At 45.3% G+C, this 23,783-nt stretch overlaps 2 protein-coding genes across 3 annotated transcripts; both read right to left on the reverse strand.

Annotated features, from left to right (window-relative positions):
* Window positions 1–2,071: 2,071 nt before the first annotated feature.
* Window positions 2,072–4,495, reverse strand: LOC146762724 (uncharacterized). Of its 2 annotated transcripts, XM_085535580.1 has the most exons (5): window positions 4,207–4,495; window positions 3,959–4,021; window positions 3,213–3,284; window positions 2,688–2,835; window positions 2,072–2,499 (listed from the first exon to the last, which is right to left on the reverse strand). In XM_085535580.1, exons 2-5 carry the CDS (start codon window positions 3,993–3,995, stop codon window positions 2,205–2,207), a joined length of 552 nt encoding a protein of 183 aa, XP_085391706.1. In that variant the 5' UTR covers window positions 3,996–4,021; window positions 4,207–4,495; the 3' UTR covers window positions 2,072–2,204. The 2 variants fall into 2 exon arrangements, with proteins under 2 accessions (XP_085391706.1, XP_085391702.1); XM_085535576.1 differs by lacking the exon at window positions 4,207–4,495 and having other exon boundaries at window positions 3,959–4,140.
* A 2,338-nt stretch (window positions 4,496–6,833) lies between these two features.
* On the reverse strand, window positions 6,834–16,743 carry LOC146762725 (uncharacterized). Its single transcript, XM_085537404.1, has 6 exons — window positions 16,569–16,743; window positions 15,794–15,868; window positions 15,540–15,602; window positions 8,005–8,076; window positions 7,480–7,627; window positions 6,834–7,291 (listed from the first exon to the last, which is right to left on the reverse strand). Exons 1-6 carry the CDS (start codon window positions 16,741–16,743, stop codon window positions 6,997–6,999), a joined length of 828 nt encoding a protein of 275 aa, XP_085393530.1. The 3' UTR covers window positions 6,834–6,996.
* Between the last annotated feature and the right edge of the window lie 7,040 nt (window positions 16,744–23,783).

Here is a 23,783-nt window from a genome sequence, read left to right on the forward strand (position 1 = left end):
CATTCATCACGTCTATCACATTTATCAAGTCGGGGTCTCCACTTGACGTAGCTGTCAAATTATAGAATCATAGAATCACCAAGTGTTGGAAAAGACCTACGAGATCATCGAAGATCATCTTTCTCCGCAGGGCTGCCCTCAAGGAGTTCTTTCCCCAGTCTGTATAAATACCTGGGATTGCCCCAGCCCAAGTGCAACACACTGTACTTGGCCTTGCTGAACCTCACTAAATTCTCATGGGCCCACTTCTCCACCCTGTCCAAGTCCCTCTAGACGTCTTCCCTTCCAATCTAATGCATTGACTGCACTGTTCAGCTTGGTGTCATCTGTAAACTTGCTGAGGTGCACTCATGTCCATCTTCTTGTGCTGACAGAAGGGTATTGCTTAAGTCCAGCTTAACTAACTCTTCCAAGGGGGCTACAATGGGAGCTAGCACTGACAAAGTTGTGATATATAGGATCTGCTCCGGGGAGGCAGATGAAGGGAGACTGTTATTCACTTTGCCCACCAGGTCGAGAACAAGCATTTGTAAATCCTTATTGGTTTAGCCATTCATAGAATCAAAGAATCGCTCAAGTTGGAAAAGAACTTAAGGATCAAGTCCAACCTCAACCTAACCACACTACCTAACTCTAACCACCCACCGCTATGTCATGTCCCTGAGAAACTCATCCAAATGGATTTTGAACACATGCAGGGATGGTGACTCAACAACTTCCCCGGGAGCTTGTTCCAGTGCTTTACAACCCTTTCCATGAAGAAGTCGTTAAGTATGGACATCATGAAATGAACTACTGGAATTGGGAAAGCTGCTAAGAGCGAACTATCAAATGTTTCATTATGCCCTAGTGGACTCTCTTGCTTTTGGACTAAAGAAATCCATGGACTCTCCTCTGTCTCCTTTTGGGATAAAGATGATCGAGCAAGCTTCTTGGAGCAGAAATTTTCCTAACAACAGCAAACCAAAGCAGTTAACCATGCTTTGATCCAGCACTGCCTGGGTGTCAGGGGGTGCTGATCTTCAGAAGTGGTGCCCCAGCCAGTCTTTGGCCAGGAAACATTCCTGGGCCTTCCTGTTTGAAAGCAAAGAGCTCCAAAGAAATGCTTTCAAATGTGAAAATGTCCACAGGGTGTGCTGAATGTCTCGTGCTCTGGTAGATCTACGCTGCAATGTAATAAAAAGCCATTTCTAGCTCACTGGCCTCATGACACCAGAAGCCATCAAGGAAGGTATGCAACATATGGATGGGCACAGGGCTGAGGGGCGGGCTTGACCATGGACACTCTTGTCTTGCACAGGTAATCTGTGAATGTGAATCTGGTGCTGCAAATAAGTAAGCCAAGCCCATGAAGACTCTTTGGTGCAGGGGACAGTGGATTAAGTAGAAACATGTGGAGGGCTGGAGGTAAATTCTATCTCACTCCCATAAATCCACCATGGTAAGCACAATGTGCTTGCAATGGTGGAAGCAAACATCTGAGGCCTGGAAACACCCGTGTCCCATAGCTCTACCCAAAATTCCAGAAAGCAAATCTTAGGATAATAGAACTCATTTTAATAATGCCCTCATAAACACCTAGGCCAAAGAGGATGTCACTGAGTGGACATTTCATACCCTCTGCAATGCACCAGCTTCTGGAAAAGGCAATACTTTGGAGTGTTAAAAACTACGCTGAAAGCAATAGTTGGCAGAACATTCATGCACTGGGATAAATATTTAGCACAAGCCACCTGGTTAGTCAACACTCTGGGATCTTTCAGTCGTGATGACCCTGCTCAGTCCAGCCTCTTATGTACTGAACAACGGGATGGAGTCCCTGTGGTACATAAGAAGAATTTATGAGGGAATACGGCTTGGGTCACCCCTGCCTCGGACAAATGCCAGCCCACCTGTGGGGCTGATTTTGCTCAGGGAAATGGTGGGAAATACAAAAAACCAAACTGGGATGTTGAGTTTGTACCGGAAGGAGACTTGATGATGGGAGGGAACAGTCAGAAGTTTTAGGTATACGTGCACACAAGTACATGTATCTGTCTTTAATGATAATTATAGTTTATTGACTGTTTAGATATACATATATGTGTTGTACAACTTCGGCATGATGTCATGATATGGAATAAGCGGTGAATGCTATAATGGTCATCCTTAAGTATGGACATCATGAAATGGACTGCTGGAACTGGGAAAGTCCACCAGGAGTTCTATAATTCATCAAATTTCACTGCTCTTCCACAGCAGCATGTATTTTTCTCCTCTTCTCGTGACTTTCGTGCCTTTTTGATTCCTTCAGCGATTCCTGACTGCTTTGAGGATCGCTGTGGGGACTGACTGAATATGTCAGTGATTTGTGAGATAGTAGAGTGGAGACCCTTCAGATTTGACATTGAATCCCCAGAAAGATCTTCAATTTCTACCATAAATCTCACGATGGTTTGCCCGTCATTTGATGGATCTGGGTCTTCATTTTTCATGACAGCTTCAAATGGCATTGCATCTCTGCAACAAAAAGAAAGGGGTTTTAGACAAGACTCCAAATTTGTAGGAGTTATGAGGCTGAGTGATCCCTGAACAGAAATCCCAGCAGATGGCTGCCCACTGCTCACTGTGCTCTGGGAGGCTCTCATTGCAAGAGCTTCCCTGCACAAAGCAGCCACCTAGGAAACACTACTGGAGAAACAACTCACTCTTGTCTCTTCATCAGCAGACGTTTTGCCAGGTAAGCCAAAGCAGCCAGAATGACCAGACAGGACAGGATGGCAAGCACTGCAAATGCAGAGTTATATTCTCCCCGTTTCTGTTCCACATGCACCGTAGTTCTCACACCACCGGCAACTGGAGAACATGAGACAGGGCAACACACTCATGAGTTCTGCAATACTGATGGCATCACAGTGTCTTGAAGAAGTGCAAGGCATTGTAGTATTCACAGCATTATCATCCCTGATACTTGTATCTTGGTAGCAGAGGATGAGGACGATGTCTTACAGTTCTCCTGAGCACAAGCCTACTTGCAATGGTGCTACTAATCCTACTTGGCCAGCTATGCTACTACCGTCAGAACAGCTCCAGTTGCATGTTTGAATGCACCTCTTCAGCTTTGAATGGCAGTAAACAAACCTCGTGCAGAAGCTCTGCACTACAATTGATAGTATCTTACTCTCAGGAAGGAACTTTTTATTCAATCAGGTAAATTGGCACTGACAACATACCTCTGGAATACTCTTCAGGCCCAGAACCATGATCCATCTTAGAACGTGGATAAGGAATCTGAGGTGCAACAGCTAGAAGGAAACACAGAGGAGAAACATTTTTATTTCAGATGGTGATAACTCTTTTCCTAATCAAAAACTGCAGGAGGGTCAGACTGGTATTCTGGATGCGCTTGGCATCTCTCAAAAGAAACCTACACACAGCTCTTAGCCATGCGATTTCTCCAAGTTTCAAAATAAGGAAACCTTTGAGAAGCTGCAGAGCCAACACCCAAGGCCATTTCTGCAACCAGAGGCAGATAATAACAGCTCCTGACATACATTGCAATTAATCTGTTGAGCCTTGAATGGCAACAAACACTCCTACTGACAGACACTTCTTTCCCTCTTCCACTCACAAGTATGTGCCAAATGGGAACCAGGTGCCAAAAGAGGCACCATATTGGCACAAAATAAACCATGTACAGATTGTTTGTGGAACAGGATCCTCAGGAAGTTCTATACCCTGCCCCAAATGCTTCTGCCTTTGCTGGCATCACTTGTAGAGACAGTAGGCTGGGGCTGCTGGCAAACAGTGCTGTGCAGGGCAAAGAATCCCAGGCCATATGCCTGTGCTCTCCTGACTGCTACTCTGCTCCTCTTCAAATCCCAGCAGCAGCAAAGACCATTGTAAGGTATGTTCCACAGGAAGGCAAGGCTGAAAGTACCTGCTGACGCTGTGAAATGAACAAAGACAGACCACTCACCCTTTGGGTAGCCTTGAGGCCGATGAAAACGGTGCATCCCATATATATGGTGTGCAGGCAGATCTATAAAGAAACAGAAGAAAGGCTTCCTTTCCATATTGTGCCAGGCTTCTAGATAAGGAGCCTACAGAGCCTGTCAGGGATCACGTAGTGTTTTGAGAGCCACATGTAGGTCCAGATTCTGACAAGCCTAGAGTCCTGGGTGAGCCATGGCCAGGGATCATGTGCATCCCCAAGGAAAAACATACCCCTGGAATCCTTGAGACGTTCCAGATCACCTTCCGTGGGATATGCTTCATATGTGTCACCAACACGATCAGCATCTGGAATAGAGAAAACTGGAAAAGCTGTCAAGAGCTGTCGCAATATGCTGCTTCTTAAGGGATCCGCAGTGACCAGAGATGGATTGCGTGAGCCACAGGCAGAATCTACACACGTATGAAGATTCTTTCAGTGCGTACATGAACCTGCTTCAGCTGTGGGCTTTGACACGGCAGCTCCCCAGATGCTGACTCGTGGAAACGGCCTGCAGTTGTAAGCCTGGCAGTAGGACAGTGAGCCCCTGCTCACTGCAGAAGGAGCAGAAGGAGTTGGTGTCGGTGGTGGGTCGACCACAGTGCCAAGGACAAACATCCTCTCCTCTGCAAACAAGGAATCCAAGGCTTTTCCCTCGGTGACTGGAAAAGCCAGTGCTGACTCTGGAGAAATTTATTGGCCCCGACCACTCTCTTCACTGGTGCACCAGACTCTACAAAAGAATAAATACAACCTCTCACCACAATCACAACACAGACTCCACAATCGCAAATCACATTCACACTATCACATTCATCACGTCTATCACATTTATCAAGTCGGGGTTTCCACTTGAAGTAGCTGTCAAATTATAGAATCATAGAATCACCAAGTGGTGGAAAAGACCTACGAGATTATCCAAGATCATCTTTCTCCACAGGGCTGCCCTCAAGGAGTTCTTTCCCCAGTCTGTATAAATACCTGGGATTGCCCCAGCCCAAGTGCAACACACTGTACTTGGCCTTGCTGAACCTCACTAAATTCTCATGGGCCCACTTCTCCACCCTGTCCAAGTCCCTCTAGACGTCTTCCCTTCCAATCTAATGCATTGACTGCACTGTTCAGCTTGGTGTCATCTGTAAACTTGCTGAGGTGCACTCATGTCCATCTTCTTGTGCTGACAGAAGGGTTTTGCACTCCAGGCCCTAAGTCCAGCTTAACTAACTCTTCCAAGGGGGCTACAATGGGAGCTAGCACTGACAAAGTTGTGATATATAGGATCTGCTCCGGGGAGGCAGATGAAGGGAGACTGTTATTCACTTTGCCCACCAGGTCGAGAACAAGCATTTGTAAACCCTTATTGGTTTAGCCATTCATAGAATCAAAGAATCGCTCAAGTTGGAAAAGAACTTAAGGATCAAGTCCAACCTCAACCTAACCACACTACCTAACTCTAACCACCCACCGCTATGTCATGTCCCTGAGAACCTCATCCAAATGGATTTTGAACACATGCAGGGATGGTGACTCAACAACTTCCCCGGGAGCTTGTTCCAGTGCTTTACAGCCCTTTCCATGAAGAAGTCGTTAAGTATGGACATCATGAAATGAACTAATGGAATTGGGAAAGCTTCTAAGGGAAAACTATCAAATGTTTCATTATGCCCTAGTGGACTCTCTTGCTATTGGACTAAAGAAATCCAAGGACTCTCCTCTGTCTCCTTTTGGGATAAAGATGATCGAGCAAGCTTCTTGGAGCAGAAATTTTCCTAACAACAGCAAACCAAAGCAGTTAACCATGCTTTGATCCAGCACTGCCTGGGTGTCAGGGGGTGCTGATCTTCAGAAGTGGTGCCCCAGCCAGTCTTTGGCCAGGAAACATTCCTGGGCCTTCCTGTTTGAAAGCAAACAGCTCCAAAGAAATGCTTTCAAATGTGAAAATGTCCACAGGGTGTGCTGAATGTCTCGTGCTCTGGTAGATCTACGCTGCAATGTAATAAAAAGCCATTTCTAGCTCACTGGCCTCATGACACGAGAAGCCATCAAGGAAGGTATGCAACATATGGATGGGCACAGGACTGAGGGGTGGGCTTGACCATGGACACTCTTGTCTTGCACAGGTAATCTGTGAATGTGAATCTGGTGCTGCAAATAAGTAAGCCAAGCCCATGAAGACTCTTTGGTGCAGGGGACAGTGGATTAAGTAGAAATATGTGGAGGGCTGGAGGTGAATTCTATCTCACTCCCATAAATCCACCATGGTAAGCACAATGTGCTTGCAATGGTGGAAGCAAACATCTGAGGCCTGGAAACACCCGTGTCCCATAGCTCTAACCAAAATTCCAGAAAGCAAATCTTAGGATAATAGAACTCATTTTAATAATGCCCTCATAAACACCTGGGCCAAAGAGGATGTCACTGAGTGGACATTTCATACCCTCTGCAATGCACCAGCTTCTGGAAAAGGCAATACTTTGGAGTGTTAAAAACTACACTGAAAGCAGTAGTTGGCAGAACATTCATGCACTGGGATAAACGTTTAGCCCAAGCCACCTTGTTAGTCAGCACCGTGGGATCTGTCAGTCGTGATGGCCCTGCTCAGTCCAGCCTCCTATGTACTGAGCAACGGGATGGAGTCCCTGTAGTACCTAAGAGCAATGTACGAGGCAATACGGTTTGGGTCACCGCTGCCTCGGTCAAATGCCAGCCCACCTGTGGGACTGATTTTGCTCAGGGACATGGTGGAAAATACAAAAAACCAAACTGGGATGTTGAGTTTGTACCAGAAGGAGACTTGATGATGGGAGAGAACAGTCAGAAGTTTTAGGTATACGTGCACATAAGTACATATATCTGTCTATAATGGTAATTATAGTTTATTGACTGTATAGATGACATCTATCTGTTGTACAACTTGGGCGTGATGTCATGATATGGAATAAGCAGTGAATGCTATAATGGTCATCCTTAAGTATGGACATCATGAAATGGACTTCTGTAACTGGGAAAGTCCACCAGGAGTTCTATGATTCATCAAATTTCACTGCTCTTCCACAGCAGCATGTATTTTTCTCCTCTTCTCGTGACTTTCGTGCCTTTTTGCTTCCTTCAGCGATTCCTGACTGCTTTGAGGATCGCTGTGGGGACTGACTGAATATGTCAGTGATTTGTGAGATAGTAGAGTGGAGACCCTTCAGATTTGACATTGAAGCCCCAGAAAGATCTTCAATTTCTACCATAAATCTCACGATGGTTTGCCCGTCATTTGATGGATCTGGGTCTTCATTTTTCATGACAGCTTCAAATGGCATTGCATCTCTGCAACAAAAAGAAAGGGGTTTTAGACAAGACTCCAAATTTGTAGGAGTTATGAGGCTGAGTGATCCCTGAACAGAAATCCCAGCAGATGGCTGCCCACTGCTCACTGTGCTCTGGGAGGCTCTCATTGCAAGAGCTTCCCTGCACAAAGCAGCCACCTAGGAAACACTACTGGAGAAACAACTCACTCTTGTCTCTTCATCAGCAGACGTTTTGCCAGGTAAGCCAAAGCAGCCAGAATGACCAGACAGGACAGGATGGCAAGCACCGCAAATGCAGAGTTATATTCTCCCCGTTTCTGTTCCACACGCACCGTAGTTCTCACACCAGTGGCAACTGGAGAACATGAGACAGGGCAACACACTCATGAGTTCTGCAATACTGATGGCATCACAGTGTCTTGAAGAAGTGCAAGGCATTGTAGTATTCACAGCATTATCATCCCTGATACTTGTATCTTGGTAGCAGAGGGTGAGGATGATGTCTTACAGTCCTCCTGAGCACAAGCCTACTTGCAATGGTGCTACTAATCCTACTTGGCCAGCTATGCTACTACCGTCAGAACAGCTCCAGTTGCATGTTTGAATGCACCTCTTCAGCTTTGAATGGCAGTAAACAAACCTCGTGCAGAAGCTCTGCACAACAATTGATAGTATCTTACTCTCAGGAAGGAACTTTTTATTCAATCGGGTAAACTGGCACTGACAACATACCTCTGGAATACTCTTCAGGCCCAGAACCATGATCCATCTTAGAACGTGGATAAGGAATCTGAGGTGCAACAGCTAGAAGGAAACACAGAGGAGAAACATTTTTATTTCAGATGGTGATAACTCTTTTCCTAATCAAAAACTGCAGGAGGGTCAGACTGGTATTCTGGATGCGCTTGGCATCTCTCAAAAGAAACCTACACACAGCTCTTAGCCATGCGATTTCTCCAAGTTTCAAAATAAGGAAACCTTTGAGAAGCTGCAGAGCCAACACCCAAGGCCATTTCTGCAACCAGAGGCAGATAATAACAGCTCCTGACATACATTGCAATTAATCTGTTGAGCCTTGAATGGCAACAAACACTCCTACTGACAGACACTTCTTTCCCTCTTCCACTCACAAGTATGTGCCAAATGGGTACCAGGTGCCAAAAGAGGCACCATATTGGCACAAAATAAACCATGTACAGATTGTTTGTGGAACAGGATCCTCAGGAAGTTCTATACTCTGCCCCAAATGCTTCTGCCTTTGCTGGCAGCACTGGTGGGGACAGTAGGCTGGGGCTGCTGGCAAACAGTGCTGTGCAGGGCAAAGAATCCCAGGCCATATGCCTGTGCTCTCCTGACTGCTACTCTGCTTCTCTTCACATCCCAGACTTTTACCCTTCACCTTTTTGGCTCCCCAAATTTTCAATTTGCAGAATCTTCATTCTGAACCTATAGAGTTACACAGCCTCTAGTTCTAATATTCCAGTGGATTCAGTGACAAGATATTTTTAAATTAATCCCATCAGTGATTCAAAATCAGAAATTAAATTCCTACTGTTTCTAGTAGTCATTTTTTCTTAGACTGTAAACTCTCTGTGGGATGGACTATCCAGTATTATTCTGATAGTACCTTACACACCTCTTACCAAAGACCTGTTTACGTGCTAAAAAACCTTATTAGACAAAGTGTCTTTTGAGAGGAAGGGGGGAGAAGAGGGAGGAAAAGAGGGATGTGGGGAAGAAATGAAGGGGGGAAAGAAGGAGGGAAGGAAGTGGAAAGCTTGGCAGATTCATGAATAAAGTTAAAATGATCTGGTGGCCTGCAAAACATAATTGGACCTGATTCTATTCCACTTTTGCCATCTGTACAGGAATGAAACCATTGATCAAAAGAGAACACTCAGGTAGTTTTTTCGTTTTTTTTTTCCCTCTTTTTTATAAAAATGACAGATACGGCCTATTGATTTTGCATTTTTGTTTTCTTGTACAGAACTATGGATCTGTACAGAGCTGGTGTTAGAACTGAAAAGCAGATAATGTAAATGAAGAATTAAAAAAAACCACCCACCCAACCAACCAACCAACCAACCCAAAACCAAAATCTTTTCCTGGGCTCCATGGTACTTATCTTGGGGATGTGACAGTGGGAAGAGTCAAGAAAAAGATCAGCTGTGTCTGAACTGAACTGTTTATTTTATTAAAATAGGAAGTCTCTGGGCATATTAACAGCTTCTATTCTACAGAACACTTTCCTTACAAATTACCTTGAAAGAAACACAATGTAATGATGTTAAAAAAGGAAAAAACACATAATTTATTTTTTCATCCATACATAGGATGACTCCCAGCATGGTGGACAGCAAGGGAATGAAATGAGGTAAGAACAAAAATGTACATAGTCACTCCTCACTTAGTGAGTGTTTGAGGACAGCTTCAAACAGCTGGAATCTTTTGTATGGGTAGGGTCAGCTGTACATTAGAAGATTGCTTTGCACATCGTGATGCTGAGGTACAGACAACAAGCCCCTTCATGAGCCCTGCTCTCTGCAGCTCCTAAAAGCAGCGTCACAGCCCTAGTGACACAATAGTTGCATGAGTGTTCATGTCCTTTCCATTCACTTACTGGTTTATTTGTTTTTTTTCCCCTAGGTGTTGTATTGCTGTCTCCTGTGTACCCCACCTTAGTGCATAGCAGCAGTGTGGCTGGCTGGGATGTAATTCTGGTGTCCTACCTGCAGAGGTGGGCAGGATCTTGCCATCCTGACTTCTCCCCCAGTCCCAGCTGGGATGCCCTCAGAGCAGCACAGGAGCACCCACAGCTGCAGCACTGTCCATTCTGTTGCCGTCCTCCTCTGCATCCCTGGAGTCAGCCGTGCTGTGCTGCTCTGTACATCCTGCTTGCAGCTAAATAGAAACATGTACAGCATGTGTTCACTGACTGCCTTGCAGAGTGCTTCTTCTGTGATTATGGAAGAGGCATGGAGGGAAAATAGTACATCTAACAAAGTGCTGGTGTGATGCAGCTGTATCCGTTCTTAATCTTTCATTAATGCCTCATCAAAAGAGTACTGTACTTTCTGTTTGTTTCATTTACCAAAGGTCAGTGTACTTGGAAGCTATTGTCATAGAGCATTACAGACTTTCTACATATTTCTCTGGTATTTTTCCAAGCATTCGTATACGCAAATGAGTCAATTGGTATGCAGATTGTCCATCATTAAAACCATTTCAAAATCAGCTTTGTCATTGGTTTAGTGCTGGAACTTGCATATCCTTCCTGGATGCAATGTGTTGCTCTGCAAGGGTACGGTGAGGCCAAACTCATGCTGGACCAGTCCCGTTTTTCATTCAGGCAGAACTTCCACTGACTTCAAGGGAAATTTTGCCTGAGTCAGGCCTGCAAGCTGAACACCGCTGCTTTTACCGCGTTCTCTTTGTGAGCTGCCAGGTCTGCATAGGCTACACATGGACACAAAGGAGACTATGCTTTTTGCTCCTCTCCTCTGCTCACAGGTTTGTGTTTTGCCTGCTTCGGTGTCAGAACACACGATTTTAAAAAGCTTTCAAAAAGTTTTTCTGACCGCCTGTAAGAGCTGCCAGCCCCTGAGCTGCTGCTGTTTTTCCACCAGGTGGCACAACTTCCACAGCTATCGGTATTTGATGCCCTGCCTTTCTGCAGGTGTCGCTGAAGCCATATAATCATCCATAAGCACCAAAAGCTCACAGTTACCCATGGCAGAATGCATTATTTAATGCATATAACGTAATGCAATTGAGAGATAAAAATTGGCTGACATCATTGCAACACCTCTTGCTATCATCTGAAAGATTGCGCAGGTCAGAGAGTAACAGACAAGTAGGAGGGGATTAATAATATGTTCATCTAAAAAAGAGCAAAAAGAAAGACTTGAGAAACTACACATCAGTCAGGCTTTATTGTCTCTCTAGGAAAGTGACACAGCTGTCAAATAGCCCAATCATCCCGGAACATCAACAGTCCAGGGGAGAGAGACATAGTCATGGATGTCATGAGGCCTTCTCTCAGTTTATTGCTGCGTCATATGGCTTATATACTAGTATGGCTTCCACACACACGTGCCCTGTACACCTGCTACGCAAACCCACGCACGACCCTTCCTACTCCCAGAGTCCTCCCTTGTATAAACCATAACATCATTGGGCACCCGGTGAGGTGCTTCTTCGTATCGCTGTTGTTATCTTAGCAGTTCATGGTTATCCACAAGTATGGACATCATGAAATGGACTGCTGGAACTGGCAAAGTTGCTAAGGGAGAAGTAGAGTTTCCCAAATGCTCCAGTCCTTCCCACATTGTCTCCAGGAGGTAGAGACAAAGTGACATACTGATATAAGGACATTCCTTATGTATGTTCCTTATTGCTCTGCATTGGCGAGCCTGCATCACGGTAAGGAAACACTCCCATTTGTCTAATATTTCTCTCATGGACACTGTGTGCTCTCTTCAGTGGCACACAGCTCCCCAGAGGTGCAGATCTTTACATTCTTGGTCCACCAGGAGTTCTATGATTCATCCAATTTCACTGCTTTTCCACAGCAGCACATATTTTTCTCCTCTTTTCCTGACATTAGTGCCTTTTTGCTCGCATCACCGATTTCTGACTGCTTGCGAACATCAAGCTTAGAGAATCGCTGTGGGGACTGTCTGAATAAGGCAGTGATTGGTGAGAATATATATATCGGAGAAGACCCTTCAGATATGACTGTGAATTCCCAGAAACATCTTGAATTTCTATGGTAATTCGAGCTATACTCTGTCCTTTTTCTGCTAGAGCTGGGTCTTCATTTTCCATGTTAGCTTCACTTGGCATTGTATCTCTGCAACAAAAAGAAAGGGGTTTTAAGACAAGAGTCCTAAATTGAAGGACGTATGAGGCAAAGTGATCCCTGAACACAAATCCCAGCAGATGGCAGTCCATTGTTCACTGTGCTCTGGGAGGCTTACATTGCAAAAGCTCCCCTGAACATAGCAGCCACCTAGGAAACACTACTGGAGAAAAAACTCACTCTTGTCACTTCATCAGAAGCTGTTTTGCCAGGTAAGCCAAAGCAGAAAGAATGACCAGAGAGAACAGGATGGCAAGCACTGCAAATGCAGAGCTATATTTTTTTCCCTCTTCCACTCACAAGTACAGGTCAAATGGGTACCAGGTGCCAAAAACAGTCTCTTTTTGGGATAAATGTGATCGCGGAAGCTTCTTGGAGCAGAAATTTTCCTAACAACAGCAAACCAAAGCAGTTAACCATGCTTTGATCCAGCACTGCCTGGGTGTCAGGGGGTGCTGATCTTCAGAAGTGGTGCCCCAGCCAGTCTTTGGCCAGGAAACATTCCTGGGCTTCCTGTTTGAAAGGAAACAGCTCCAAAGAAAAGCTTTCAAATGTGAAAATGTCCACAGGGTGTGCTGAATGACTCGTGCTCTGGTAGATCTACGCTGGCAATGTAACAGAAAGCCATTTCTAGCTCACTGGCCTCATGACACCAGAAGCCATCAAGGAAGGTATGCAACATATGGATGGGCACAGGACTGAGGGGTGGGCTTGACCATGGACACTCTTGTCTTGCACAGGTAATCTGTGAATGTGAATCTGGTGCTGCAAATAAATAATCCATGCCCATGAAGACTCTTCGGTGTGGGGGACAGTGGATTAAGTAGAAATATGGGGAGGCCTGGAGGTGAATTCTATCTCACTCCCATAAACCTGCCATGGAAAGCACAATGTGCTTGCAATGGTGGAAGCAAACATCTGAGGTCTGGAAACACCCGTGTCCCATAGCTCTACCCAAAATTCCAGAAAGCAAATCTTAGGATAATAGAACTCATTTTAATAATGCCCTCATAAACACCTGGGCCAAAGAGGATGTCACTGAGTGGACATTTCATACCCTCTGCAATGCACCAGCTTCTGGAAAAGGCAGTACTTTGGAGTGTTAAAAACTACACTGAAAGCAGTAGTTGGCAGAACATTCATGCACTGGGATAAACGTTTAGCCCAAGCCACCTTGTTAGTCAGCACCGTGGGATCTGTCAGTCGTGATGGCCCTGCTCAGTCCAGCCTCCTATGTACTGAGCAACGGGATGGAGTCCCTGTAGTACATAAGAGCAATGTACGAGGCAATACGGTTTGGGTCACCGCTGCCTCGGTCAAATGCCAGCCCACCTGTGGGACTGATTTTGCTCAGGGACATGGTGGGAAATGCAAAAAACCAAACTGGGATGTTGAGTTTGTACCAGAAGGAGACTTGATGATGGGAGAGAACAGTCAGAAGTTTTAGGTATACGTGCACATAAGTACATATATCTGTCTATAATGGTAATTATAGTTTATTGACTGTATAGATGACATATATCTGTTGTACAACTTGGGCATGATGTCATGATATGGAATAAGCGGTGAATGCTATAATGGTCATCCTTAAGTATGGACATCATGAAATGGACTGCTGGAACTGGGAAAGTCCACCAGGAGTTCTATGATTCACCCAATTTCACTGCTTTTCCACAGCAGCATGTATTTTTCTCATCTTTTCCTGATGTTAGTGCCTTTTTGCTTGTACCAGAGATTTCTGACTGGTTGCGAAGGTCAAGCTTAGAGGATCGCTCTGGGGACTATCTGAATAAGGCAGTGATTGGTGAGAATATACATTGGACAAGACCCTTCCGATGTGACTGTGAATTCCCAGAAACATCTTGAATTTCTATGGTAATTCGGTCTACACTCTTTCCTTTTTTTGCTGGAGCTGGGTCTTCATTTTTCACGATAGCTACAAATGTCATTGTTTTTCTGCAACAAAAAGAAAGGGATTTTAGACAAGACTCCAAATTTGTAGGAGTTATGAGGCAAAGTGATCCCTGAACAGAAATCCGAGCAGATGGCTGTCCATTGCTCATTGTGCTCTGTGAGGCTCTCATTGCAAGAGCTTCCCTGTACAACGCAGCCAATTAGGAAAGAGTACAGGAGAAACAACTCACTTTTGTCTCTTCATCAGCAGACGTTTTGCCAGGTAAGCCAAAGCAGCCAGAATGACCAGACTGAACAGAACAGCAAGCACTGCAAAGGCAGATTTATATCCTCCCCGTTTCTGTTCCTCATGCTCTGCAGTTCTCACACTTCCGGCAGCTGGAGAACACAAGACAGTGCAACACACTCATGAGTTCTGCACTACTGACGACATCACAGTGTAGTGAAGAAGTGCAAAGGATTGTTGTATTCACACCATTATCATCCCTGATTCTTGTGCCTTAGTATCAGAGGGTGAGGATGATGTCTTACAGTCTGCCTGAGCAAGGGCCTACATGCAATGGTACTACTAATCCTACTTGGCCAGCTCCACCAATATCAGCAGAACAGCTCCAGTTGAATATTTGAATGCAGTTCTTCTGCTTTGAATGGCAGCAAATGACATCTTCTACAGAAGCTCTCCACAGCAGTTGATAGTATCCTCCTCTCAGAAAGAAACTGTTTATTCCTTCAGACAAATCGGCACTGACAACATACCTCTGGAATACTCTTCAGGCCCAAAATGAAGATCCATCTGAGAACGTGGATAAGGAATCTGAGGTGCAACAGCTAGAAGGAAACACAGAGGAGAAACAGTTTTATTACAGATGGTTATAACTCTTTTCATAATCAACAACTTCAGGAGGGTCAGACTGGTATTCTGGATGCACTTGGCATCTCTCAAAAGAAACCTACACACAGCTCTTAGCCATGCGATTCCTCCAAGACTCTAGATAAGGAACCCTTTGAGAAGCTGCAGAGCCAACACCCAAGGCCACATCCACAAGCAGAGGCAGCTCCTGACATATATTGCAATTAATCTGTTCAGCCTTGAATGGCAACAAACACTCCTACTGACAGAAACTTCTCTCCCTCTTCCACTCACAAGTATGGGTCAAATGGGTTCCAGGTATCAAAATAGGTACCATATTGGCACAAAACAAACCATGTACAGATTGTTTGTGGAACAGGATCCTCAGGAAGTTCTATACTCTGCCCCAAATGCTTCTGCCTTTGCTGGCATCACTTGTAGAGACAGTAGGCTGGGGCTGCTGGCAAACAGTGCTGTGCAGGGCAAAGAATCCCAGGCCATATGCCTGTGCTCTCCTGACTGCTACTCTGCTCCTCTTCACATCCCAGCAGCAGCAAAGACCATTGTAAGGTATGTTCCACAGGAAGAGAAGGCTGAAAGTACCTGCTGACGCTGTGAAATGAACAAAGACAGACCACTCACCCTTTGGGTAGCCTTGAGGCTGATGAAAACGGCGCATCCCAGATATACGGCGTACAGGCAGTTCTATAAAGAAACAGAAGAAAGGCTTTATTTCTATCTTGTGCCAGGCTTCTAGATAAGGAGCCTGGAGAGCCTGGCAGGGGATCACATAGTGTTTTGAGAGCCACACGTAGGCCCAGATTCTGGCAGGGCTAGAGTAGAGTCCTGGGTGAGCCATGGCCAGGGATCAGGTGCTTCCCCAAGGAAAAACATACCTCTGGAATCCTGGAGACGTTCCAGATCACCTTCCATGGGATCTGTTTCATATGTGTCACCAACACGATCAGCATCTAGAATAGATGAAAGAAGAAATCTGTCAAGAGCTGTTACAATATGCTTCTTCTTAAGGGATCCGCAGTGACCAGAGATGGATTGCGTGAGCCACAGGCAGAATCCACACACGTATGAAGATTCTTTCAGTGCTTGCATGAGCCTGTTTCTGCTGTGGGCTTTGATGCGGCAGCTCCCCAGATGCTGTCTTAAGGTAACAGCCTGTAGTTCTAAGCCTGTCTGCAGGACAGACTGCCCTTGCTCACTGGGGACCATGTGACATCCATGAAGCATACGTAAACCGCATGGGGAGGACTTAAGGACAAAAGCGTGCATTTCCATTAGTCATGGGTGCAGAACCTGCTGGCCAGCAAAAGGCTCTGCTGACACCATCCCAGCCCCTATTTGGGGCACAGGTGAGCAGACTTTGTGTCAGAGCCTGGTTGTTTCTCCAGTGGACCCACCATCCAAGTTTGTTTTGCAGCTCCAGAGCTTCATAGCTGTTATGTAAGAGTATGTGGGAAGGTGGGATAAGTTGAGAGGTGATCTGCTCGCTGCCCTGAACAGGGACTTGTTTTCCATCCTTTGCTGTTTCTGAGGTTCACCCCCTCTCATCTGACTGTGAGTGGGTAGATTATCTCCTATTGCCTGAAGAGCATCTCCTGTGCACCCTTCTTGTAGGTATGGCAGAGTGATTCCATCAGTCAGTCACCCTCTCACTATCCTGGATGCTCCTTAACCTTTCTACTTCGCCCTTCAGTTCTACCACCAGGCTGAGCAGATCATCCATTTGCTCACACCGCACACGGGTGGTACCCCTGCTGCCCTCCTTTAACAGAGACAGGACCAGGCATTCTCTGCAGGCTGAGACCTGAACTGCAGCATAGACATACATGCTTTCTGAATCTCCACATGTTTTTAGAAGGAAGCTCTAAACTCTGCCCCAAGTGCTTCTGCCTTTGCTGATAACACTTCAGGAGACACAGGGATGAAGCTGCTGGCAAACACTGCTGTGCAGGGCAAAGAATCCCAGGCCATATGCCTGTGCTCTCCTGATTGGCACTCTGCTCTTCTCCACATCCCAGCAGCAGCAAAGACCAATGTAAGGTATGTTCCACGGGAAGACAAGGCTGAAAGTACCTGCTGACGCTGTGAAATGAACAAAGACAGACCACTCACCCCTGGGGTAGCCTTGAGGCCGATGAAAATGGCGCAGCCCAGATATACGGCGTACAGGCAGATCTATAAAGAAACAGAAGAAAGGCTTCCTTTCCATATTGTGCCAGGCTTCTAGTTAAGGAGCCTGCAGAGCCTGGCAGGGGATCACGTAGTGTTTTGAGAGCCACACGTAGGTCCAGATACTGCCAGGCCTAGAGTAGAGTCCCTGGGTTAGCCATGGCCAGGGATCAGGTGCATTTGCAAGGAAAAACATACCCCTGGAATCCTGGAGACGTTCCAGATCACCTTCCATGGGTTCTGCTTCATACGTGTCACCGACACGGTAATCTGGAATAGAGAAAAGCAGAAATGCCATGCAATATTCCTTGCTGCACCATTTACCCATCAAGTTTGCTGTGCTCCAGGCCCTCTGTGCTTAGTGGGCACAGCTCTCCCCTCTAGGATGTCCCTCTCTGCTCCATGGTGGGATGCCATGATATAAGGGCTTGTGTTTTTTCCCTGGCAGACCCACCATCCAAGGCTACTTTCCAGGCAGCTTTAAGAGTTTGTTTCCCCTCTGCTTTGCTCAGTGACCAACCTACCTGGACTGAGTGCTTCCCACGCGACATTGCGGGGTCGCCCATGACACGGAGTCACAAGGAAAAGGAGAAGGAAGAGCAAAAAGCAACATCTGGGAGTAGTTGTCTCCCGTAGTTGCCCCATGCTACCTCTCGTCCACAACCAGCAAGCACCCTCCTTGCAGGCTTGAGGCAAGACTGGTCAACTGGTATCTCCTGGCGTGACACAGTATGGGGTTCCTGAACGTCACCATAGTGCCCATTATGACCTCACAAAGCACCTCCTGAGGCACACCTTGAGGCAAGAAAACTCTGCTCGGCCTTTCTGAGTTAGAAATTCTTGAGCACCTTATTAAGATGTAAGTTTCCAAACAAGGCCCGTTGTTTTAGTATTCCTGCAGACTTGGTTTGGATGTGCAATACTGTCTTCATACTCATCTGTACACATTGAAGGAATCTGAAGCTTCACCGCAGACTGAAGTGTATCAGGATGCAAAACAACAGCAATCGCACTGATCCCATCCCCTGACAAATATAGCTATGTTTCCTGTGCAGAATAATACAGCCTAAGTGTGACTTCTGTATTTAAAACGCAGACCAAGTAAGACGAAAGTATTAATGTGTGCTCTTTATGCATGTCACGGGTTAAGCGAAAATCTACCTGCACCCGTGACGGGGGGACAGCTGGCCTGCAGGGTCGCTGGCCGAAAAGGAAAGGGAAAAAAGGGAAATTAGAAAAGAAAACTGCAGCAACGATCTAAGGAGGCACACTTATTTACTAAATACTATATCGAAACACAGGATAACACAATATAACACAATATAATTGAAATTAAGGCTAACGTATCAAGCAAAATAGGAGAGAGAGTGAGTCACAAAACCGAGAGGCCTACTGTAGCTCTAGGCTGAACGGCTGGAAGGCTCCCATACGCTCCCCCCTGGCGTCGCGGATTCAGTAGGTTGAGTGCAGCCCCGAAGTGAGATTTTATATTGTTCTTGTCCAGTGACTTATCCCCGACCGTGATGTTCTCTGGGATATGTAGTCTTCTTCTGTCAGCTGCACATTCGGTACAATTATCCATGCTTCACATGATATTATGATGTGGTATACTAATAGCAAAATTACAAAACCCTGTCAATGCATTGTAGTTTTCCAAGTCAGGGTTGTATTTTTAATTTTATTGTAGTATTTTCTACTGTTACAAATTCCAGTAGGTGGCATTCCACATGTCTTTCACTTAATGGACCTGCCAATGCAGCCTTATGGAAGCTTTTGCAGGCAACAATTCAGACAGGAGAAAATCTGATCCATGTGGCAAGTGATGCAGAAATTGCAGAAATCTGAAGTATTCTGAGGAATCTGATTTAGAGGTCTGCCAAGTCATGTTGCCTCTAGAATTCTGAGTGCAGCTACCAGACTTCTTCCAAACCTCCTCAATGGCTGATTGTTCACTCGCTATTCATTTTAAGCATTTTCAGTGTATTGTTATTGCCACATCAGCTCTGTCAGTTCTTTAAATCTCGGTGCTCAGCTGTAGGCACCTGTAAAAAAATGTATAGTCCTTGTAGTTGTTGCTGTTTCTATTGCACAAATATTGCAGGAGGGAGATTGAAGCCCTAAATATCCTCGTATGTGCAATGCAGCAATCTTTGTGTTGGCAGATTGGTACAAAGATATGCATCCAGTCCCAACATCAGCAACTACCCAAGCCTAGTGGGAAACATATTTTTATTAGCATAATTACAGAATAGAACCTTGCTTTTAGAACTTGCAGAACCAAGCCGCAATCGCGCAAGCTAAAATGGCAAATACAAAGGTCTCATGATGCAAAATGTCTAGTACAAAAATAATCAAATAAGACTGCAAATTTGGTTCTACTGCAAAACACTTGCGAGGCAGGCACTGTAGGTTCTTGTTTTTGTTTCTGAACAACAGCAGTGGATAACAGGTACTTGTGGAAGCTGCTCGTGGGTTTGGGATTTAATAGTGTTTCAAAAGCTCTGGTCTTCATTCCTTTCTGATGCTGAGTTTGTATGGGATGTCCCATAGCTTATCACTTGCAAGCCTGGTTTCATCCCTTTCTCCCTGTGAATGTACTTTAAAGTTCCAACAGTCAGCCCTGCTATCTCCTGCACAATAATCCTTTTTCTGCTGTGAGAAAGGTGCATCCCATCTGTCTCCAGCAGTCCTGGTGTTGTGTGAGAGACAGCAGATTTCTTTATGGGTGACTTCCCTCACTCCCCAGTCAATACAAACCAGAGACTGCTCGTAGACTGCTTTTTTCATAGGACTTTATGATTTGTGGCCCTTTTGCTTCTTTTATAATCTCCAAATGGAAGGAAGGAATCATGCAGTTCTGTTTATTAGGAGATTCTGCATTACTGATAATTCACCGTGTTTGACATTCCTGTGTTATTTGTCTCAACAGTGACAGGAAACTTTTGCTTTGCCAGTGACTCTGAGTGTCTGAAAATCCTTGAAGTGCAAGATTTTTGTGATTTCTGAAACCACGAAGGGAGCTTCCAAGTTACTGCAAACTCATGCTCGGCAGAGCTTCTCTTTAGATTGTCCCTAGAACTGCTTTTATGGCTGTGGCAGTTATGAGTCCTTTAATGACCTGATTCCGTGAGATGCAGCCAAATTCCCTCTTATCCTTAAAGCCTGTGCAAGTAGTTACAGAGAAGGTCAAAGAAAAGGAAGGTCACTGCTTTCTTCATAAGTACCTTGCTCCTATGTCAGGTGCTAAAAGCTTTCCTAATAAACAGCGAGCAACAGCACCTTTAATTACTGATTCAGAGTGCTGCAATTCCAGCATTCAAGGGAGAATTGCCAAGCTTTGCTAACGACTTAAATTTGTTGTTGTATTTCATGTTTTAATCTCTACACGTGCATTTCTGGCACTGGAGCCTAGGTCTGGGCTCAAAGCCACTTCCCAAAGGAGACCTCTTATTATCTAGATTGGAAGCTTACAGGAACAAAGACCTTGAGAGAGCTGACTGGTGCATCTACTCTATTGGCAGTGCCATATCAAAGAACTTTCTTCCAACAGTGTCCTGAGCTTGACCCTTAGAGCACTGAATGCCATTTCTCCTCACCACTCTCACAGAAAAGATTATCTGTGACTGAGTTACTCTAATGGCTAATTACACCAGAGCTGCCAAAATAAATGTTTCCATATCCAGCCTAAATGTATATGTTCCTATGCCAGTATCAACCTAAAGGACAAGTTTCTCTTCTTCCATCCTTGAATTCATGTAGGACCACAGAAAGCCACTCAGGATAGGTGTGATAGTCTATCCAAGCACAGCTTCATCCCTACCGATGACAACAGCAAATGCTGTGCCAAGAAAGTCTGCAAAACTCTTCTTTTCCCTGCAGGCTCTTCCCCTTGGGCTCCCACCACTCCCCTAGAGGATGATCATGTATTTAGTTTGCATTAATTCTCCTAAGCACTTTTTTCAATCTGCTGAAATTACCAGCTATCTGCTGAGAAATGAAGCACCCTCCCCTCTCTGCATTTAATCAGTCTTTTATTCCTTTTCCCAAGTGACTCCCATCTTCCTGTACCATAAGACTTCAGGAGTGACAACTCTGCATTCAGCTCAGCCAATTCTTCATCTGTTTTGGATACATCAGCCACTGCCCTGAGCCTCAAGAGGCTCAGACTGTTTCATCTCTTCTTCTCAGCCTTTACTTCTGATTACTCTTGGCATGTATTTGACCATTAGGTCTATTTTTGACTTAGTTGACAATAACAAAATGATGATAACAAAATATGTTATCATCAAGAGTTGTTGTTGGGCTCAGCTGTGGCCAGTGAAATGGAGATGGCTGTATCCATCACAGGGCAACCGCTGGTCTCTTCTCACAGAGGCCACCTCTGCAGCTGGTATCGTGCCGTTTATACCCAGTACACCATATTCCTTTGGAATTAAAAACTCAGCTTCAGAATGAATCTCTACAAAAAACAAACAAACAAACTAAAGAGTATAGACAAAGATGTTCCAAAGCAGTAGAGAGAGACCTCCAGGATAAGCAGCATTTCTACTGGAATCCTATCCTCTCAGTTCAGTAAGTGCACGCCATTCCTGCACATCTTTCCATCATCTACTAACTACAAATTGAAAATTCCAGGTTTTCCACTGAAGATGCATTATGATTATTACAAGGAATATTACTGCACCTTCTTTGTGCTGTGTAATGTATTTCATCTGAAAAAGACTGCTTGTCTAGAACCATTTACAAGTTTAAATTTTTAGTGTTTTGTCAGGGTCTGTTTGATAAACTATGAAACCAAATTTGCACTGTTGGATTTCAAAACTGTTGCAGCAAATAGACCATTAGTTTTGTGCAGGGTCTCATTGTGAATTCTCACATCTTGCCATACTGGAGATTTCCTTTGTATTTTATACAACTCAACAGCAACAAATTACGACAAAGTCTGCCCTGGTATTTCTGTATCTGAGGTCATGCAGTGATAGAAAAATATTTTCTGTCTTTCAGCTGAATAAAAACGAACTATGAGGCCTAAAGAACCTAGAGCAAGTGTTCAAAACATCACGAGGATTAATTTCCTCAGTTAAGTAATACAAGACCAAAAAGTCAAATTGATAATCCTCTTGTTCTAGCTAAGGCTCTTTAACACAACAGTGCAGACACAAACAGAATGAGAAAGCTAAATTTCAGTGACTCGGTTCATTATTTTAAATGTTGATCTGCAAGCAGTCTTGACTGGAGGTTAGAGCAAAATGCTGAGGCAGAGACAAAGCAAACGCAGGGACAGTGACTAGCAACAAACTTCCCAGTCATGCTAGCTGATGGGCTACCTGGGCTTTGCAGCACGTGATACTGTGAACCAGCTGGCTGGTGTCATCTCCTGGAGTCAGGCGCAGGGGAGCAAGGCTCTGGTGCCAGCTACTGGAGTGTGTAGGGCATGACTGCCCAAGCTTTTGGTGTGCCTGGGCTGCACTGAGTGAAGAGGAATTGTCTTGGGACACGTATATGTAGGTTGATCCAAAATTAATGCCTCCTACTTATTTCCATGGAAACTACAACTGCTACAAAGAGCACAATAGTGCTGTGTAAGGATGCACATCCACCTCTGATGTTTTGGGCTAACATATACAGTAGGGGGCATTAGTTTGGGAGTAGCCCTCATAAGATATACGATATAGGTAATGCATAAAAGTGACAAAGCTCATTTTATTTTTTAACATCATTTATTAAAGCATAACAAAGTGCCAGTCGTTGGTGGGGGCTGTGTGTGTGTGAGAGTGAAGCAGCTAGTGGAGTCAGGCCTGTGGTGTAGGCCTGCAGACTGGTGCCACAGGCTGAATGGATTGTGGTTTTCCCATCCCAGCCACTGGGGCAGGAATGGTGTGTGTTCCCACATCAGCTATGGGCAGTGCTGTGGTGAGTGAGGCCAGCTTAGAGCTCCACATCAATGGCTGCAGCGAGGCTGCAGGTCACAGCCCTCATGCCTTGTACTGTGTCTTAGCTACGTGAGTCCCGTTGAAGGCAGCCCTTGGCTGAGTCAGCTTGTTAGCATCTTGTCAGTGTCCTTTCTATGTGTGCATGTCTCTGAGATACCTACTCTGCACTGCTACAAGCTGTGCCTGCAAAAGGGAAAGCAGCAGCCATGTCCCCTGGCCTGGGCTGCGAGCCCGGGTCTCTGGGCATCAGGCTGAGCATAAGCAGGCAGGCAGAAGGAGTTCTGGGCCAGAGCAGCTGGAAGAGGTGGCCATGCCTTTACCTCAGGTAAAATTATCATCAAACTCCTGCCTACAAACTTCAGGATCTCCACTGTGAACAGGTCAGCCTAAAACAGACCATGCCCTTGCCCAGATGGGACTGTCTTTCTGAAGGCTCCTGGGCCACAAGGAAACTGGCCCTGACCCACTGCCCCGGCCCTCCTGGGGCTGCCTCATCATATCGGGGAGACAGCTCAGGTCCAACACAGGCAAACAGGCAACATCAACATTTATTCTGGTATCATACATATGATGCAGGCCAGACCAGCACTGAACCACACTGTACATTACTGGACATAGATTATATCAATAGCAGCAAACAGCGTCCTGAAACAGCCAAGTATCTGCTGTGTAGGGCAGCTGGTGCTGACAGGCCCACTCCAGACTCAACTAATTTCGATCAAAACCAGGCTGTAACCTAGATACAACTCTTAACGCACTTGGCCCA

The sequence above is a fragment of the Coturnix japonica genome, chromosome 1 (assembly GCF_054131305.1).
Source record: "Coturnix japonica strain WE chromosome 1, WE-NBRP24, whole genome shotgun sequence".
Taxonomy (NCBI): Eukaryota; Metazoa; Chordata; class Aves; order Galliformes; family Phasianidae; genus Coturnix; species Coturnix japonica.